This window comes from Plectropomus leopardus, chromosome 2 (genome assembly GCF_026936395.1).
Source record: "Plectropomus leopardus strain MGB_pleo_1.0 chromosome 2, ASM2693639v1, whole genome shotgun sequence".
NCBI lineage: Eukaryota > Metazoa > Chordata > Actinopteri > Perciformes > Serranidae > Plectropomus > Plectropomus leopardus.
The window spans coordinates 42,216,197-42,232,139 of record NC_142177.1 but is presented as its reverse complement, the minus strand read 5'-3'; the positions used below and the strand labels follow the sequence as shown (position 1 = coordinate 42,232,139).

Genomic DNA, 15,943 nt, shown 5'->3' with positions numbered 1-15,943 from the left:
AATGTTGCACATTTCTGCAAACCACAGATATGTTACATTTGCGTGTTTCATAAGTAGCCTAAAGATTTCTATAGTGACTTATCTTTGTCATCAGGAGGTGGAGGGGACGGTGGACGGTGAGACAGAGGACATAAAGTAATGAGTTTGTTTTTTTAAAATATATAATCACCTGAAAATAAGAATCTTTGCGTTTTTGTAACCTTTGAATGAGCTGTTTTATCTACACAGGGAGCTGGTCTGTGCCATGTTGTTTCTACAGCAGCCCAAAAAGGACAAATCAAATGCTCGTTCTAGATAGAAACATTTGCATTTTTTCTTTTTTACATTTTCGTGTGGCCATCGTAGTCCTTCTGCACAGTAACATACAGGAGAAGTCCTCCGTTAATGCTTCATGTTAGAATTTATGTTCACATCTGACACGTTTCAGTCTGAAACGATATTTCTGGTGTTGGATATTTAACAGACGAACCTCTTTATGTGAGCTGTCGGATTTTTCCACCACTGTGCGGATGAGATGCATTTCGGTGGTACAAAAGTGCCATTTTGGACCAACATGGACATGTTAAACAGCAGCCAGACACATTCAGGTCAGAAGCTCCCTCTCCATTAACCCTTTGAAACCTTGGTTTAATGTCTTTCAAAAGAAAAAAAAAGCAAAAAGGCAATGAGCACTTTAACAGACATGGTCCCAAAGTTAGCAAAAAGGTACACTGAAATTACCCCAAATATGAGAAAAAAGACCTTAAAAACGCTGGAATAAGTGTTTATTATTTTTTCTCACTTTAAAGTGATTTTAAATATGAAACTATTTTATTATTAAATATCAATTTTATTTTCTGGACATTTCTTCAATTTTTTTGTTGCGATAATTTTCTGATAATCCCCCTCCTCTTTTTTTAAAACATCAAACATTTTCTGGGTAGTTTTCTCAGCACATTTCATTAATTTCTTGCAATTTGTGAGACACCTTTTGTCAGGTTGGTCATGGCTTTTTTCACCCATGTTTTTGAAAGAAATCAATTCAATTCACTTAGTTTTTAAGGGTTAAATAACATGTGAAAGGCGTCTGAACGCAGCAGGACAAAACTGATGTCGATACAGGTTCCAACGATGAACAGTAACTCTTTCTTTGTCTTTGTATAAGGAATTAGTTCTCTAAATCCAAAGCCACTAATATGATGTGTGTTTGAGGAAGAAAAGTGAGGAACAAGTGTTGAGCTTAAATCTGTTTAAAGAAGTCTGTCCCGCGGTGACAGTTAATTTGCTCAATTTAAGCCCGTTGATGAAAAAGCTCTCAGAAAGGCTGAACTAAACTGATCCAAACCTGCATCTGACTGAAATCAACAAGCTGAAACAAAGCTTTTTAATCTCAAACTGCACCATCAAACACAGGAAACAGAGTGAGCGGTGTCCGCACCCACAGGAGCTTTTGTGGCGGTAATAGATGGGCCTGTGCGTCTCCGAGGGCCCGCCGAGACGACCAGAGCTATTCTTTTATAGGTAGCAACGACAGCGAAGAGAAAGAGGCTCCTGCAGCAGCTGTGACAGGCTGAGGAGCAACACAAAGACGCCCCGAAACAAGCAGAGGAGCAGCTGAGAGAGGAGCCGGCCTCTCCTGGGCGACGGATTAATAGAAAAGGAGCGCCGTGGCTTTGTGAGGTGGAGGCGAGGAGATGGAGGGTCGAAAAAGAAGAGGGAGAGGACAAAAACACAAAAACCTGAGAGGAAAGTGTTTCTTTACTGCGGCTGCTTCCCTCAGGGTTTCTGCAGAATCCAGCAAGTTTAATTTCAGACTTCTTTCAGACTGTAAGTTAACCCTTCGAAACCTGCATCCACATTGGGACACTTTTCACAAGCATTTAGACCCCTGGACTCTGGAAAAAATTGATTTGCGTAGAAAACATGAAAACAAATCAACAAGCGACCGACTAGGCAAGAAATGTTCTCAAAATGCAAGAAATAAATAAAAGGTGACAAGAAATACCTGAAAATTTGCAACAGCAAAAAAAACAAAACAAAAACAGGCTAAATATATTTAAAATTATGTTACAGAGGAACAGAAAAAAACAGCTGCAGACAGTGCATATCATAACACCAGTAAGGGTGCGTTTGTGCATCAGTAGCTGCTGCTGAGCACCACTGACCACCATCAGTATTTGACGAGTTTGGAATGAGAACAACACGCTGTTAAGATCACACCAAACAGGCAGCGAAATAACCCAAACCCTGAAACCCCGCGGCGGAGAAGGAGATGTCGGCCAGTCGGCAGCCTGAAGAGAAGCCGTCATCATGAGGCTGCAAACACTCAAGTTTTCCCTTTCGACATGTCAACGCTGAGAGATGACTGTGTTTCCACTGAGGGATGTGCAACTTCTCCTCTGGTGATTACATCCCAGTAACCATGGCGATGGATGTTCAAAACATCAGCAGCTTTATTTCTATTGCAGCCACCGCACTAGCCGTCATTATTTCCAATCCAAGGCCACGTAGGCGTGTTATGGAGCCATGATGGAAAGGCGAGCCCCTTATACGAGGAAGCGGCCACGTATGAGGGATTTCTGGGAGATGTAGTCCACGATTTCACAGAGGAATTGTGGATTCAAAACTTTCTCAGAGTTATGTGATGCGAAAACAGCATTTGTAGCTCCTACGTATTCACCTTAAAAGGAGTTTTATAAAAGGTCAATTTTCAGCTAAAACTCATGAGGACAAAAGCCAGAAACAGATATATTTTCAAATATTGTCCACATGTGGACAAGGCCTAAATTCAAGACTTTTCCAGGACCTGCAGGTGCTCTGTTCCTCCTGTATGACAGCACTGTGACGTTGGATGATGTTTGATTTGTTCCACAGACCTGCAGCGACTTCTTGAACGCATTGATGATGTGTGGAATAACATTAGAGGATACTAGTTTAACTGCTGAATGTTTCCTCGTAGAGGAGTTTTAGAGAGTAAGTCATTCATATTCATTAATGTGGTTTTTCCTGTGATGTAGAGGACCAATTCTCACAGCAACAGGCGACAGAGTGAGCTCAGATCAAAAACTCCCTTCAAACAGCCCTCAGGAAACAGGAGCTTCCTGCGCGATGAAAGCAGCCGCGCAGAGGAAGCTACCTGGGAAGCTGTTTATGGGTTTTTTTTGCCAATCGCAGCCGCCCAATTTGTTTTGAAATGCATCGTGACCTCAAAACATTCCCACCGCCTCCCTCCTGAGTCTGGTTTTATCTGTTTCTGTACACAGCGTCTGCAGCTTCACCTGCAAGAGTTTGGAAAGTAATGAAAGTCAGACGGCGGGCGGGCGGGCCTGCCGACACGAGTGCAGGTTTGATGAGTCAGCACTCTGGCTGTGGCACTGCGCTGAATATAGGTCAGACAAAAAGTGTGTCCAAGAGTTATGAGTTTGTGTTGGGTCCAAAAATACAGAATACAGTCCCAGAAAGAGGCAGAGCTCTTACTCACAGTCAGAGCGGCCGTTAGATACCGAGCGAGGAGGAGAGCTCACATCCAGGTGTTTCTGATCTATCCAAATCTAATTCTATCACTTAATCAATCAGCCAGAACTGCTGATTCTCAGTGAGACTCAGTATGAAGCAGAACAACCTTCAGCCGTCCATCAGAGGAGGGACAGACACAGACAGACAGAGACAGAAGACAATTGGTAAAAACAATGAAAAAAAACTTGCTTTTGCTCAAGAGGTAGAAACACTTCAACTACCAGAATGCACTGCACAGCAAAGGACCAATGAATGCTCCCGCTGGTGGAGGACCGCAATACGAACTGCAGGAGTATGTTTCAGAGAACGCTTGAGGACAAAAATTGACAGCTCAGAAACAGAATCTCGGTTTATATTTGATCAGCGCTGCGCAGTTTGACTGTTTGTCTGAAAGTATCTCGGCTCGGGCTCATTTTGATACAAAGCTGGTTGAGAATCTGTGAACTGTCCCTTTAAATGCGCTCCGTCTCCATTCTGCTGCATAATAAACACACAGGAAGAGTGTTGGCGGAGGACACGAGCTGATGACGTGTTTCTGCTCTCACACACTTTATTTCTGTTTCCATCGCAGCGCTGTAACTCACCGCACACTCACGGCCCGCGTGACGGCCGCACAGCGATGTCCTGCAGTGTGACACACTCTTTATGAGACAATCTCACACACTGTGACATGAAAAACAGCCGGAGTAAATGCTGCTTTAGTGTCTGCGCCACCTGACCTGCACACTGCCGGCCTGAGAGACGACTCCACTCAGAAACACCACCCTGCAGGGACCCGCAGTCTCTGAAACGGACTCTTTCAGTCCCCACAAACTGCTCCGATTCATTTTTAATAAGCTAAACTTTGCGCTGCTCAATATTCATGCCAGCAGTGGGATATTTCACACAGAATTATGTAGAGAATGTGTGACCCAGGTCTGATATTTAGCACTTTAAACAGTCTAATCGGCTGTTTTCGGAGCCTGGTAGGAAATGTTTCCCTCCACGCCGAGCAGCCGGGGTGGCTTTCCCGCCTGCAGCCGCAGCCACGCCGGCTAACAGGATCGGTTCTGGTTTGAATGGAGAATCTTCTTGTCATGCAGTTTAAATTCTCCTTCTGAAGCCTGTTCAGCCGAGCAGGACACAAACTCTGCCGCTTACATCCCATCACTGTCATTTTCTGCAACTTCAGGCTGAGCCAAAATAAACCTGTGAGCTCAACTTCCACCAAACCACAGCGGCGAAAATTGCTGTTTATTATATATGATCAAAAAAGGGGGAAAAATTACAAAAGCTATTTTTAGGATTCTCATAATTATATACTTATGAAAGAAAAATGTTTTTAAAGAACTTTTTCTGTTTTTAACTTTTCTTTTTTTTTTTGCTTATTTTCAAGTAATTTTTTTTTTTTGATTTCTTACTGATTTTAGGGGCCATTTCTTGTAAAGTTGCATGTCACCCTCTTTCCATGTTATTGAAAGAAGTCCAGCCAAGTTTTTCAGGTACTAAAGGGTTAATATATCAGGAAAACAGGAAAATCACTAATTTTACACAAACTCTCTGCAGTTATTGTGTCCACTGTTCAGGTTAATTGTGCAGATTATCAGCTGTTTCGCATCATTATTGTGATGCTTTGAATATAAAGAAAAAATATACATAAAATCTGCAAAATAGTCAGTTTACTCAGAGATTTTAAAAAAAAAAGGGTTTCTGAAAGGAAAAATGTTGGAAACCACATTGAGATTTTGTGTCAGTAAAATTGTTTCGCAGGTTTGGTCTTGTTTGAGGAAGAGGAAATAAAAATGTAAACAGATATCTGATTCATGAGCACGGACCGACCGCTGCAGCACAAAGTCTGAACTGTAAAAAAAACTACCAGGAGGAAACTCTGCAGCTGTTTTATCAGAAGACGAGAGTCCAAACGGAGAAACATAAATCATCAGATGAAGTTATTTCACAGAAGCTCTCTGCTCAGCACAAATCTCTGACCTGATATTTTGTGTTTTCCTCCCGCCTTTTTGGATGTTTCACAGCAGCAGAGAGATGTGACTGAACGCTGAAGCAGATTTATTATATCTTCTTATTTTTATCTCTTAACTCAGAGAATCTTGTTTTAGGAGAGTTTTAAAGCTCCTTCAGTGTTTTAAAGAATTATGAGTGAATATATTCTAATCACTTGGTTTTCGTCCCACTTTTTTAAAAAGATTTTTTTCTGCATTTTTTTTCCTTTATTAGATAGGACAGGAGATAGTGTGAAAGAGGATGACATGCAGCAAAGGGCCACAAGCTGGACTCGAACACACGGCCACGGCGGCGAGGACACGGCCTTCATACATGGGGCGCCTGCTTTATCCACTGAGACGTCCAACGCTCCTGTTTTTTTCCATCTCTTATTCCCAGCTCGTTAAATCCTGCTGATTGGTCAGTGATTACAGCAAAATACAGTGACGCAAAAAGGCACATTTTGTGGAAGTATCAGATGCCGCCAGGCACCATAAGTGTATAACGCAGTGAGACAGCGTCAGGTTGAAACGCTGCCGGTAAAGACGTAAACTAAGGAGCTGGAAAGTTTGGGGCAGGTGGGAGAGGGGGTTGGATGGTCCAACAATCCCCAGACTTTCACCCGAGAGCCTGCTGTTTGCTTCCTGTTTGAATGTTGAGATGTTTTTTTTCAAACAACGTGCTTTTGTTGCACAAGGAAATAAATTTAAGTGCCAGACATTTTTAAAAAAGACTGTTTGCATCTAACGATCGGAAACTGACGTCTTTTAAAGGCACAATGCATTTGTCTGGAGAAAATGATTCAGGTTGTCAGCGTCAACACATTGATCACAATGTGATTAAGGTCCTTTTGACCCTTTGAAACCTTAGCAAATTGGCATAATTACTTTCAAAAACATGCAAATTAACAAGAAATGGCCCAAAAATCAGCAAGAAATTAATTTAAAAAGTTAGCAGAGAAATACCTAAAAACAAGAAAAAGAAAAACTAAAAAAACAAAACAAGAAAATAACCTCAAAAAATGCAAAAAAAAATAAAAATTTTTTTGTTCTTTTATATAATTTTAGATATACAATAAAAATATCCCTTTAAATGTCCCTTTTTTAAAATCCACTGGGTATTTCTTGCCAAGTTGCTCATATGTTATATTTTGCCCCCTTTTCTTTTTGGAAAATAAAAATGTCTCAGGTTTCAGAGTTTAGAGGTCAGTCAGTCATTTTCTGTAACCACTTGTCCTTGCAAGGGTCGCGGGGGGGCTGGAGCCTATCCCAGCTGTCACTGGGCAGAAGGCGGGGTACACCTGGACAGGTCGCCAGACTATCGCAGGGCCCAGAGTTTAGAGGTTTAAATGCTAATTAAAGGCATCTGAATGCAGCACAAGAACACTGATGCTTTAACTTGTAAATACGGACTTTATAAATGTTTTGTATTGCAAAATAATGGAATTGAACATGTGATTAAAAATTGTGATTAATAAGGATAAAGTACTGAAATCCTCCAATGAATCAGGATTTAAAATATTAATCATTTGAGAGCCCTAAAGTATATCCATATATTGACATCTGGAGCTATAGATGAAATATTCGGGGCCGAAGCCTCAGACGCCTCGTGACATCACAGCCCCCCCGATGTTAAGCTGCCACAGACTCAGTAAAGATCTCTGCAGTCTCTTCCTCTGCTCTGCAGCTGGACTTGTCCTGTTTGGTTTTTGCTTTAATTCTCTAATCGTGTCATGTTTAACTATCTCGTAATATGAAACAAGTCCGAGTCTTTGTTCCCGGTGACCTGCGTGGAAACAGCAGTGCTGATTGGACGTGTGTTTCGGTGTAAAAAGCGCTGAAAGCCCATTATCTAAATGAATATTGTCACATATGGTGGAGTCATAACACAGTATATGTAGCTAATGAGCTGCAGCCTCCATCCCGCCCACTCACTCCCATTACCATCACAAAACACACATCACGCCCAACCCACCTAGCACTCTCATTACGTGGCACATGTTGCCTCACAACAGCAGCTCGTAAAAAGCTGCAGCAGAGAAAAAAACTTTAATTTTCAAAAGAGAGACAGAGAGAAGATACATTTTCATTTTGCTCTTATGCGCGCTAAAATTTATGGCCAACAAAGGAGGTATAGTCCATAATGTTCAGTGACGGGAGGCTTAATGACCCCGTTTCTTCTCGCCAATGTGCACCTGTGCTGAGTCGAGTTACGGCCTAATGAAGCTCAGCTCCGGAGAGAGGGAGGAGGACAAACACAGGACGCAAACGACAGGAAGAAAAACGAAAGCAAGGAGGAGGAAGTCTGAGCGGAGAACTATTTTCATCACAGATTCATGCGAATTATTTTCTTCAGCCATTGTTCATCTAAAATATGTCAGAGCTGAACCATCTTTATGACACGCTTTGGCAATTTTAAAGTAGCCTGTGTCACAGTGCTAAATCCCACACAAACTGCATTAGTGACATGCAACACGGAACCATGATTAACCCCTTAGAGTCTGTTTGCTGCATTTTAGTCTCTTTCCTCCTTCCTGTTGTGATAACTGTGTGTGTGTTGATGCATGTGTCCTAAATGTAGTCCAGATTGTGTATTTGAGTGTAATCAGTGAATTTGCAGCTCAGCTCCTACAATAAGTCTAAAATACACTGTGGAAACTAAATAGTTACATTCAGACTGTTCAGGTCCAAAAATGCTCCATTGAAACCCATTCAAACTGACATTTTTGATCCCACAGCCATCAGAGCAGAAAAACAGGACTTGTATTATTTCTGGGTGTCATTCTGGGCTTTTGACTCTGAATTTGTCATTTTGACTATTTTCCAACTGATGAGGTCATTTTGACCATATTTGGCATATGGAGGAAATACATGCTATTTCCACTAGGTGACCTGTCACAATCAACTTAGCATGTAACATATTAAAAAAAATATTTCTTTGTGTTTTTTTGTCATCTAAAAACATAGTGGCATCATGCAAAAAAAACCCTATTTAAAAGGTTCAAATTCTGTAAATTAATGAATATTTGATAGTTTTGATTAGGACTCATGTTGGTTAAGAAATGAACTTAATTAAAGTAGAAAGTCATATTCATGTATAATATTTGTTAAAGTTTCATTTTGAAAAGTGCATTTGCTATTTTCAAGTTGAGAGGAGGTCCGTTTGTCCGTTTGACCTCTCCTGATACATCGGTATTTTTCTGAAATTTTCTATTCATCTGGATTTTTTATTCTTCTGGATTAACTCAACTCTTGTCTGGCCTTTTTTGGCATTATTGACTAACTTCTATTATTTTATCACCTCGCTTTACTTTGTTTCCAAAGCACTTTGTAAACTGTGTCTTTAAAGGTGCTATATACATTATTATTATTATTATTTATTTATTTATTTTTATTTATTTTTTTTTAATTATTATTATTATTATTATTATTATCAGTCATATTTTTGGCCACTGAAATTCACATCTTTAATGATGAGAAGAAATATACAGTTGCTGGTTTCCTCCCGCTGCCCTACATGTTACTGTAAAAATCTTTTTCTGGCTCTGACCTGAGCCTGGATCCACCATGGTGGTGGTGGTGGTGGTGGGGGGGCTGGGGTTTTGGGGGGCAGCGGTCCAGAGAGCGGAGCTTTAATGTGTTTGTGGTGTGACTGCGGTGCCAACTAGGCCATTTAGGAGCATCACGGGGCGTAATGAAGAGAAAACAGCTGTGGAACAGATGACTTTTCTCTCACTGGGGAAAATAATTACCTCCCATTTCATCCCACTGAGTCAAACCAGTTCCTCCCATTCCCCTCATATCTGACCCACTTACCCTAAAAACAAAAAAGAAAAGGAAATGCAGGATGCTGTTCTGTAATGTGTGTGTGATGGACAAATAGATCAAATCAAAATAGAAAATATTTCTCTGGGAGGAATGTGGTGCAGAGTAACAATTCATTTCATTCCTGTGTTTTAACATCAGCAGAGGCACACATCCTCCTCTCAAAGTTAAATTCATTTTGGTTTATTTTCCTGACCTGAGGTCACAGTTTACCCATTGTGTTTTTTATTTTTTAACTGGCCTTCACAGAGCGGCTGAAAAAAGACACCAGCAGCATCTTGGTGCTGTGTGCTTTGAAAAATGTGAGATGGAAGAAACACTCGAGCTCCTGGAGAGAAACAGCCTTTCAGACTCTGTTATTAAAACCATCCTGAGCCCGGCCGCCATTAAATTCTGCAGCTTCCTGGCCATTAAATTCTTTTCAGAAATCAGCTTTCACCGGGTGAGCGTCATCCCGGCCTGAAAAACGAAGCTTTGAAAAGCTCACAAAAGTTACTAAGCTGTGGCTCCGAAAAAAGAAAAAAAAATCTTTAGCAGCTGAAGGAATGAGGGGAGGGGGTCTGGACTGAACTTCAGAGTTTTTAAAGAGCCACCCAAAGCCAGCAAGAATAAGTTCATCATCACCAATATCCTAAATGAAACAAGATGAGGGAAGAATGAATCAGACGACGAGCATCGAAATAAACAGCAACACAAAATTTAGAGAAATTACGTCATGAAACAAAGTTTCAGCTTCAACAGGACACTTTCCAGTTTAACAGGTTTTGTATTTAACACATACGAGAGTAAAACAGTCTTACAAGGTCAAACAATTACTGTGTTTTCTCAGAAATATAAACACTTAAACTTTTCCAGGATCAGCTGACGGTGTGAAAAGGATGATTTGTTCAAGTCACTCTACATGTCATTTACTAACTGAAAGGCAGATTTGGTGTGAAGATGCTGTGCACGTCACAGCACCGAAGCTCTGACACCACAGATAAGGAATGAGGAGAGTAAAGGAGCTACGAGGAGGGAGATAGAGAGGATTGTTTGAGGTCTTTAACTCAGAGTAATACCCTCTAATTATGAGCCGTATTAAGGCTGTGAAGAGCTGAAAGGGTTTTAGCAGAATGAAGAAGAAAAGGATGATTTGTTCAAGCAGCAGCAGAGAAACAAGCGACTGACGAACCAGAGAGAGAGAGAGATAAACAGAGAGAAAGAGAGAGAGAGAGAGAGAGAGAGAGAGAGAGAGAGAGAGAAAGACAGAGCGAGACCAATGAGAGGGCACACTGAGAGCAGAGGAGCTGTTCTTTCAGCACCAACGACAGCTGAGGAGCTGTTCTTTCAGCACCAACGACAGTTCTTTCAGCACCAACGACAGCAGAGGAGCTGTTCTTTCAGCACCAACGACAGTTCTTTCAGCACCAACGACAGCAGAGGAGCTGTTCTTTCAGCACCAACGACAGCAGAGGAGCTGTTCTTTCAGCACCAACGACAGCAGAGGAGCTGTTCTTTCAGCACCAACGACAGCAGAGGAGCTGTTCTTTCAGCACCAACAACAGTTCTTTCAGCACCAACGACAGCTGAGGAGCTGTTCTTTCAGCACCAACGACAGCAGAGGAGCTGTTCTTTCAGCACCAACAACAGTTCTTTCAGCACCAACCACAGCTGAAGAGCTGTTCTTTCAGCACCAACGACAGCAGAGGAGCTGTTCTTTCAGCACCAACGACAGCAGAGGAGCTGTTCTTTCAGCACCACTCTCTCTCTCTGTCTTGTCTAACATCTCTCGCTTTCGTAACTCACTCTGCGTGTCTTACATGTTCTGCATCTCTCACTTTTTTCCCTGTTTCTACATCAGTGGTGCTGAGGTGGAGCAGGTGAACAGCTACAGACTAATACATCTACCTTTTCCCTTGTTTTTGCTTTTTTCACTCAATCTTTGTTTGTAGTTTCAATCTAATCTCATTTAGACCCAGCTCAAATCAAACACGCCCCTGAAGGAACCGTGGATCAGTTCATGTCTTACATAGTTTCAAGACACAACAGGGCGGCAAAAAAACTCTTCCCCACCAAACATAAACATTTTATATATAAAATATCCTTTCCGAGCGTCCGGTGGCTTAGTGGATTAAGCAGGTTCGAGTCCAGCTTGCAGCCCTTTGCTGCATGTCATCCCCTCTCTCTCCCCCTTTCACTCTGCTTATTATTACAACGATTTATGGCATTTTATTTTAAAGCAGAAGCTACTTTATTTGTAACTGTAGTTCATTTAATAATTTTGGATTTTAGCAGTTTACAGTTTAGAGGAGATTTCAAAGTATTGAGATATTCATTGTGTATCGTGATATAGCCTAAAAAATACTGTGATATTATTTTAAAAACCATATCACCCGGCTCTACTTACAAATACTCAAAAACACATCTCAGATCTCAGAAAATAAGCAGGAAGCACAAACAGGCCTCTAAATCGATCTGAGGCATCTGTAATGGAACCAGTCAGGCTGCTCATAACTGGTTTGTATGTTTTCCTACAAAAAAGTAATGCACCCAAACTTGTGCATATCCCACTTATTTTGCTGACAGGAGTAAACAAGGAGGCGGTCCGTGCAATGATGAGTCATGCTGCTGTCCTGGATCACTCACAAAAGTCCTGAGTTTCCCACATGCATGTTTGGAACTGTGTGAACTTTGAGTAGTTTGAAGAAATGTCATCAACGTGTATTTTTTTCTAAACTGAACCTCCATACACTAATTCGTATAACACTGTATGAACTTATCATATCAACAAGTCTATTAGATTACGTTAAATCGGTGCTGTCCTCGTTCCGGCACCTAATGTGTAAACTGTGACATCATCAGTGGGCGTGTCTTCTTCTACAGGTTGGAAAGAGGATGGCAACAATGGAGAAGTCGAGTCAGCAAAAAAGAGTATACAGAGGTCTCATTAATGGTCGTTCCTTTGTTAATTTTTAAATAAAAACAAATATCTGTGATAATGTTTGCAGGTAATCAATGCAATCTGCCCTTTTGCTACCACTGTTCCTTGATTGTATCCTTGATTACAGCAGCGACGCTCAAAACTGGTGGAAACACCAGCTGATATGCTAGTTAGCACTGAGGCTCCAGGGATCCTGAATAAAACCAGTTCAAGAAGCAGAGCTGATGTGGTCAGAAACAGAGAAAACCGAGGAGCTGAACTCTCCTCCTGCCTAGCAGCTCAGCTGGTGGAGCTGGCCTTTCAATGACAGAGACTATGTTCTGTTTCTGGGGAAACCAGTGAAAAAAACCCAGAACAGTTTAATCAACATCCAGCATGACAGAAAACACTTAAAGCTTCTCACCAACCTCCAAACACTCATTATAGCAGGAAATGTTTATATCTCAACCTGAACTGAGCCTCCAGAAAGAGCAACATATTCTGACCACAAAACACACACACACACACACACACACACACACACACACACAGCAAACACAAAGTCAATCAGCTGATATCTGATGACAGTGTGATGGTTCATGTTTCCTTTTTTGGAGTCAAGAAGCAGCACTCACTAATATTAATGTTCAGTGCGCGCGCGCGCGCACACGCACACGCACACACACACACACACACACACACACACACACACTGATGGAATCCCGTGATTTGCAGTTATTGTGCTGCCTCTGACACCACGCGTGACTCTGAGAGGGTTTTCCTTAGAAACAGCTCACTGCGGGAGTGTGTGCGGGAGTGTGTGTGTGTGTGTGTGCGTATGCGTGTGTGTGTGTGCGTGTGTGTGCGTATGTGTGTGTGTGTGTGTAGGGCCTCGGCTTGTGACGCTGCAGCTGAAGCCGCTGCAGCGTGAAGCTTCACGCAGCTTGGTGAAGCTGCGTGAAGCTGCGGGTTACATAAGAGACACGAATGAAGCTGATGCTTAAATAAGTCATCAGAGCCCGCTGAGGACTCTGGGTCTGGATCTGGGTCTGGGTACGCCCCCCCTACCTGGAACAGGCGCAGGATGTTTGCCACCATGATGGACACGGAGCTCGCGGACGCTCCGATGACCCCGACAACTTTTTCCGGTTTGACAAACACCGGCGGCTCCCCGTTGGTGCACCGCACGTCCGACGTGTCCTTCTGGATGAGCGCCTGCACGAACGTGAGTGACTGCTCCAGCGCGTACGTGTCCCGCGAGCAGGTGTCCAGGATCCGCGCGCCCAGGGTGACGTTGGGCAGCAGTTCCTCGTCGCCATTGATCTGGTCCAGCGCGTACATCATCGCCTCCAGCCGGTGGATGCCGTTTTCCTTCTTGATGTCCCCGCACGGCATCCCCGGGACCCCCCTGGCATGCACCGGGAAGAGCCCCCCCAGCGTCACGTCGCCCTCCACCCGGATCGAGTGCGGCGCGTAAATCTCCTGGGAGCCGGCCAGGTCCAGGACCGCGTGCAGCACCCAGAGCAGCCGGAGCGTAAAACCCGGCTGGGGGGCACCCTCAGAGCCCATCACTGGATCCGTCTGCCCCCCCACCCACACCAACAGTTCAATCAATCCGCCTCTGACTTCGGCTGCGAAAACGTGATTCCACTTTTTAGGAGAGTTTTCCGGATCCAGCAGCCGAGTTCATCCCCGAGCTCGATCCAGCAGAGAAAAACCACAAACCGGAGTCCGGTAATCCCGCAGCTTCACGCAAACACACAAACCAGCGTCTCACCGATGCGTTATCCCTGTGAAGTGTGCGCAGAGCCACTGCCGCTGCACGCACGCACGCTCGCTTGTTGCTCGAGCCCCCATTCCGGGATTTCAGAGGAGAAACAAAGAAAAAGCATCAGCGCGCGGAGGGAACGGATCCGGTAAGTCCTGAAGGCTGTCCCGGTATTCCGCGCGAGGAGGTGCGAGCAGCCCAGCCCACGGCCCCCACTGATGTCATACTTCACAAAGAATCACAAAAATGTGGTCACACCTGCGGATGGATTGCACGCGGGTTGAATAGTTTCCTCGAGCCGAGATGCGAGGACGCAGAGGCGTCAAAGCGGCACCGCACGCGCTGCTGAGTGCACGAAATAACTCTGCTGAGAGCCGAGCCGTGTGTGACAGATACTCCTCCTCCTCCTCCTCCTCCTTCCTTCTCCTCCAGCCCGGCTCCACACTCACCTGTCTGTCTGTCTGTCTGTCTGTCTGTCTGTCTGTCTGTCTGTCTGTCTGCGGACAGATGCTGCTGCTGCGCGCGCGGAGGAGAGCGAGAAGAAGAAGAAGAGGAGTAGATCTGTGGGATTCAGGATTTCTGCGCTCAAACTGTCTGAATAACGACTCTCTCTCTCTCTCTCCCTCTTTCCCTCACACACACACGCAATCACACACACACGCAATCACACGCGCACTCTCCGCCCACGCGCGTTCGTGTAATTATCAGTCCAAGGTGCCAAAACAATTTGCACAAACACGCTGAGAGCAAAAAACCAAAGCTCATTTTTCCTCTGCAGAATTATGGAGGGATGCTGTTATTATGAATGGCTGCATTCACAAGAACACAACAGAGCGTAGTTGTTTCATTTTTCCAGAAATATCTGCGATATGTTTAATCCCCACAAACAGCTGTGTGACATGTTTCAGACAGAAAAGGACGTTTTTTCCTCATGAAGGTAAAATAATAAAAAGTGCAGATTGCACAACATGAGGTCAGACCTCTTTAAATCACGGGCCCAGTGTGTGAGATTTAGGCAGATTGAGCAGCATCCTGCGGGCAGGGTTGCAGATTTTAACCAGCTGAAATTCCTCCCGGTTAGGATTCCTTCACTGTATGTTCACACGATGTTAGAAAAAGTGCAATTATTGAGTTAGTGACTAAAACTGGACATAAAAAACTGAACTCGGTCACGTTTAGACGAGAACGACCGACTAAACACAGAGGAGTCTTTCTTAAAAACAAAAACGCGTCCATGTGAGAACATTGTGAGAACCGTGGATAAAGCAGTTTTTAATAATGTGGAAGTCAAACTGCATAAATTCGTAGAAGAAACGTGGAAAAAAAACAAAAGAAGAAGAAAAGGGGACGAAAACAAAACAAAAGGAAGGTACCAAATAAAGCGCAGAGTCGAAACCTGCAGCGCCAAAAAGTTATCCACGTTTTCACTGTTTGACAGAAACCTGTTTGACGCGCGCTAACTTCTTTGGTACGTGAGATAATATATAATATATAATATATATATATGTATATATATATATATGTGTGTGTGTGTGTATATATGGAGAGAGAGAGAGAGAGAAAGAGAGAGAGATAGACAGACAGATAGACAAATAGATAGATAGATAGTTATTTGTTGTTGTTTTTTTAATATTGTTTTAAAGACTCTCTCCCTCTCTTTGCTAATTTTCAGGCCCCTTTCTTGTCACCTGAGTTATCCTTGCTGTCACCGTTCAACACACAACACATCTGACACCCGCTAACTCTCTTCTTTGGTATATGATGTAATATATTTTTGTATATTTATATTAATTATGTGTATAAGAAAAGATCGAGTAAATATAAGTAGTGAATATTGTTACACTGATTCTAAGTCATGAAATCCTTGCTGTTATTTTTATGTTTTGTAAATCTTGTCTTGTATTTTGAATCATGCTCACTTGAGAAAATATGATATTGATACACTTTGAAAACGCTGAAAAAACAATAAAAATGTTT

General features: G+C 42.9%; 1 protein-coding gene across 2 annotated transcripts in view; it reads right to left on the bottom strand.

Moving 5' to 3' along the window:
• grm7 (glutamate metabotropic receptor 7) overlaps positions 1-15,649 on the bottom strand; it is a 278,774-nt gene extending 263,125 nt beyond the window's left edge. For both annotated transcript variants that reach the window (XM_088071072.1, XM_088071069.1), the window contains exon 1: positions 13,267-15,649. In XM_088071072.1, the coding sequence (XP_087927198.1) occupies positions 13,267-13,767 (501 nt within the window). In that variant the 5' untranslated portion in view covers positions 13,768-15,649. The remainder of the gene's footprint in view (positions 1-13,266) is intronic.
• Between the last annotated feature and the right edge of the window lie 294 nt (positions 15,650-15,943).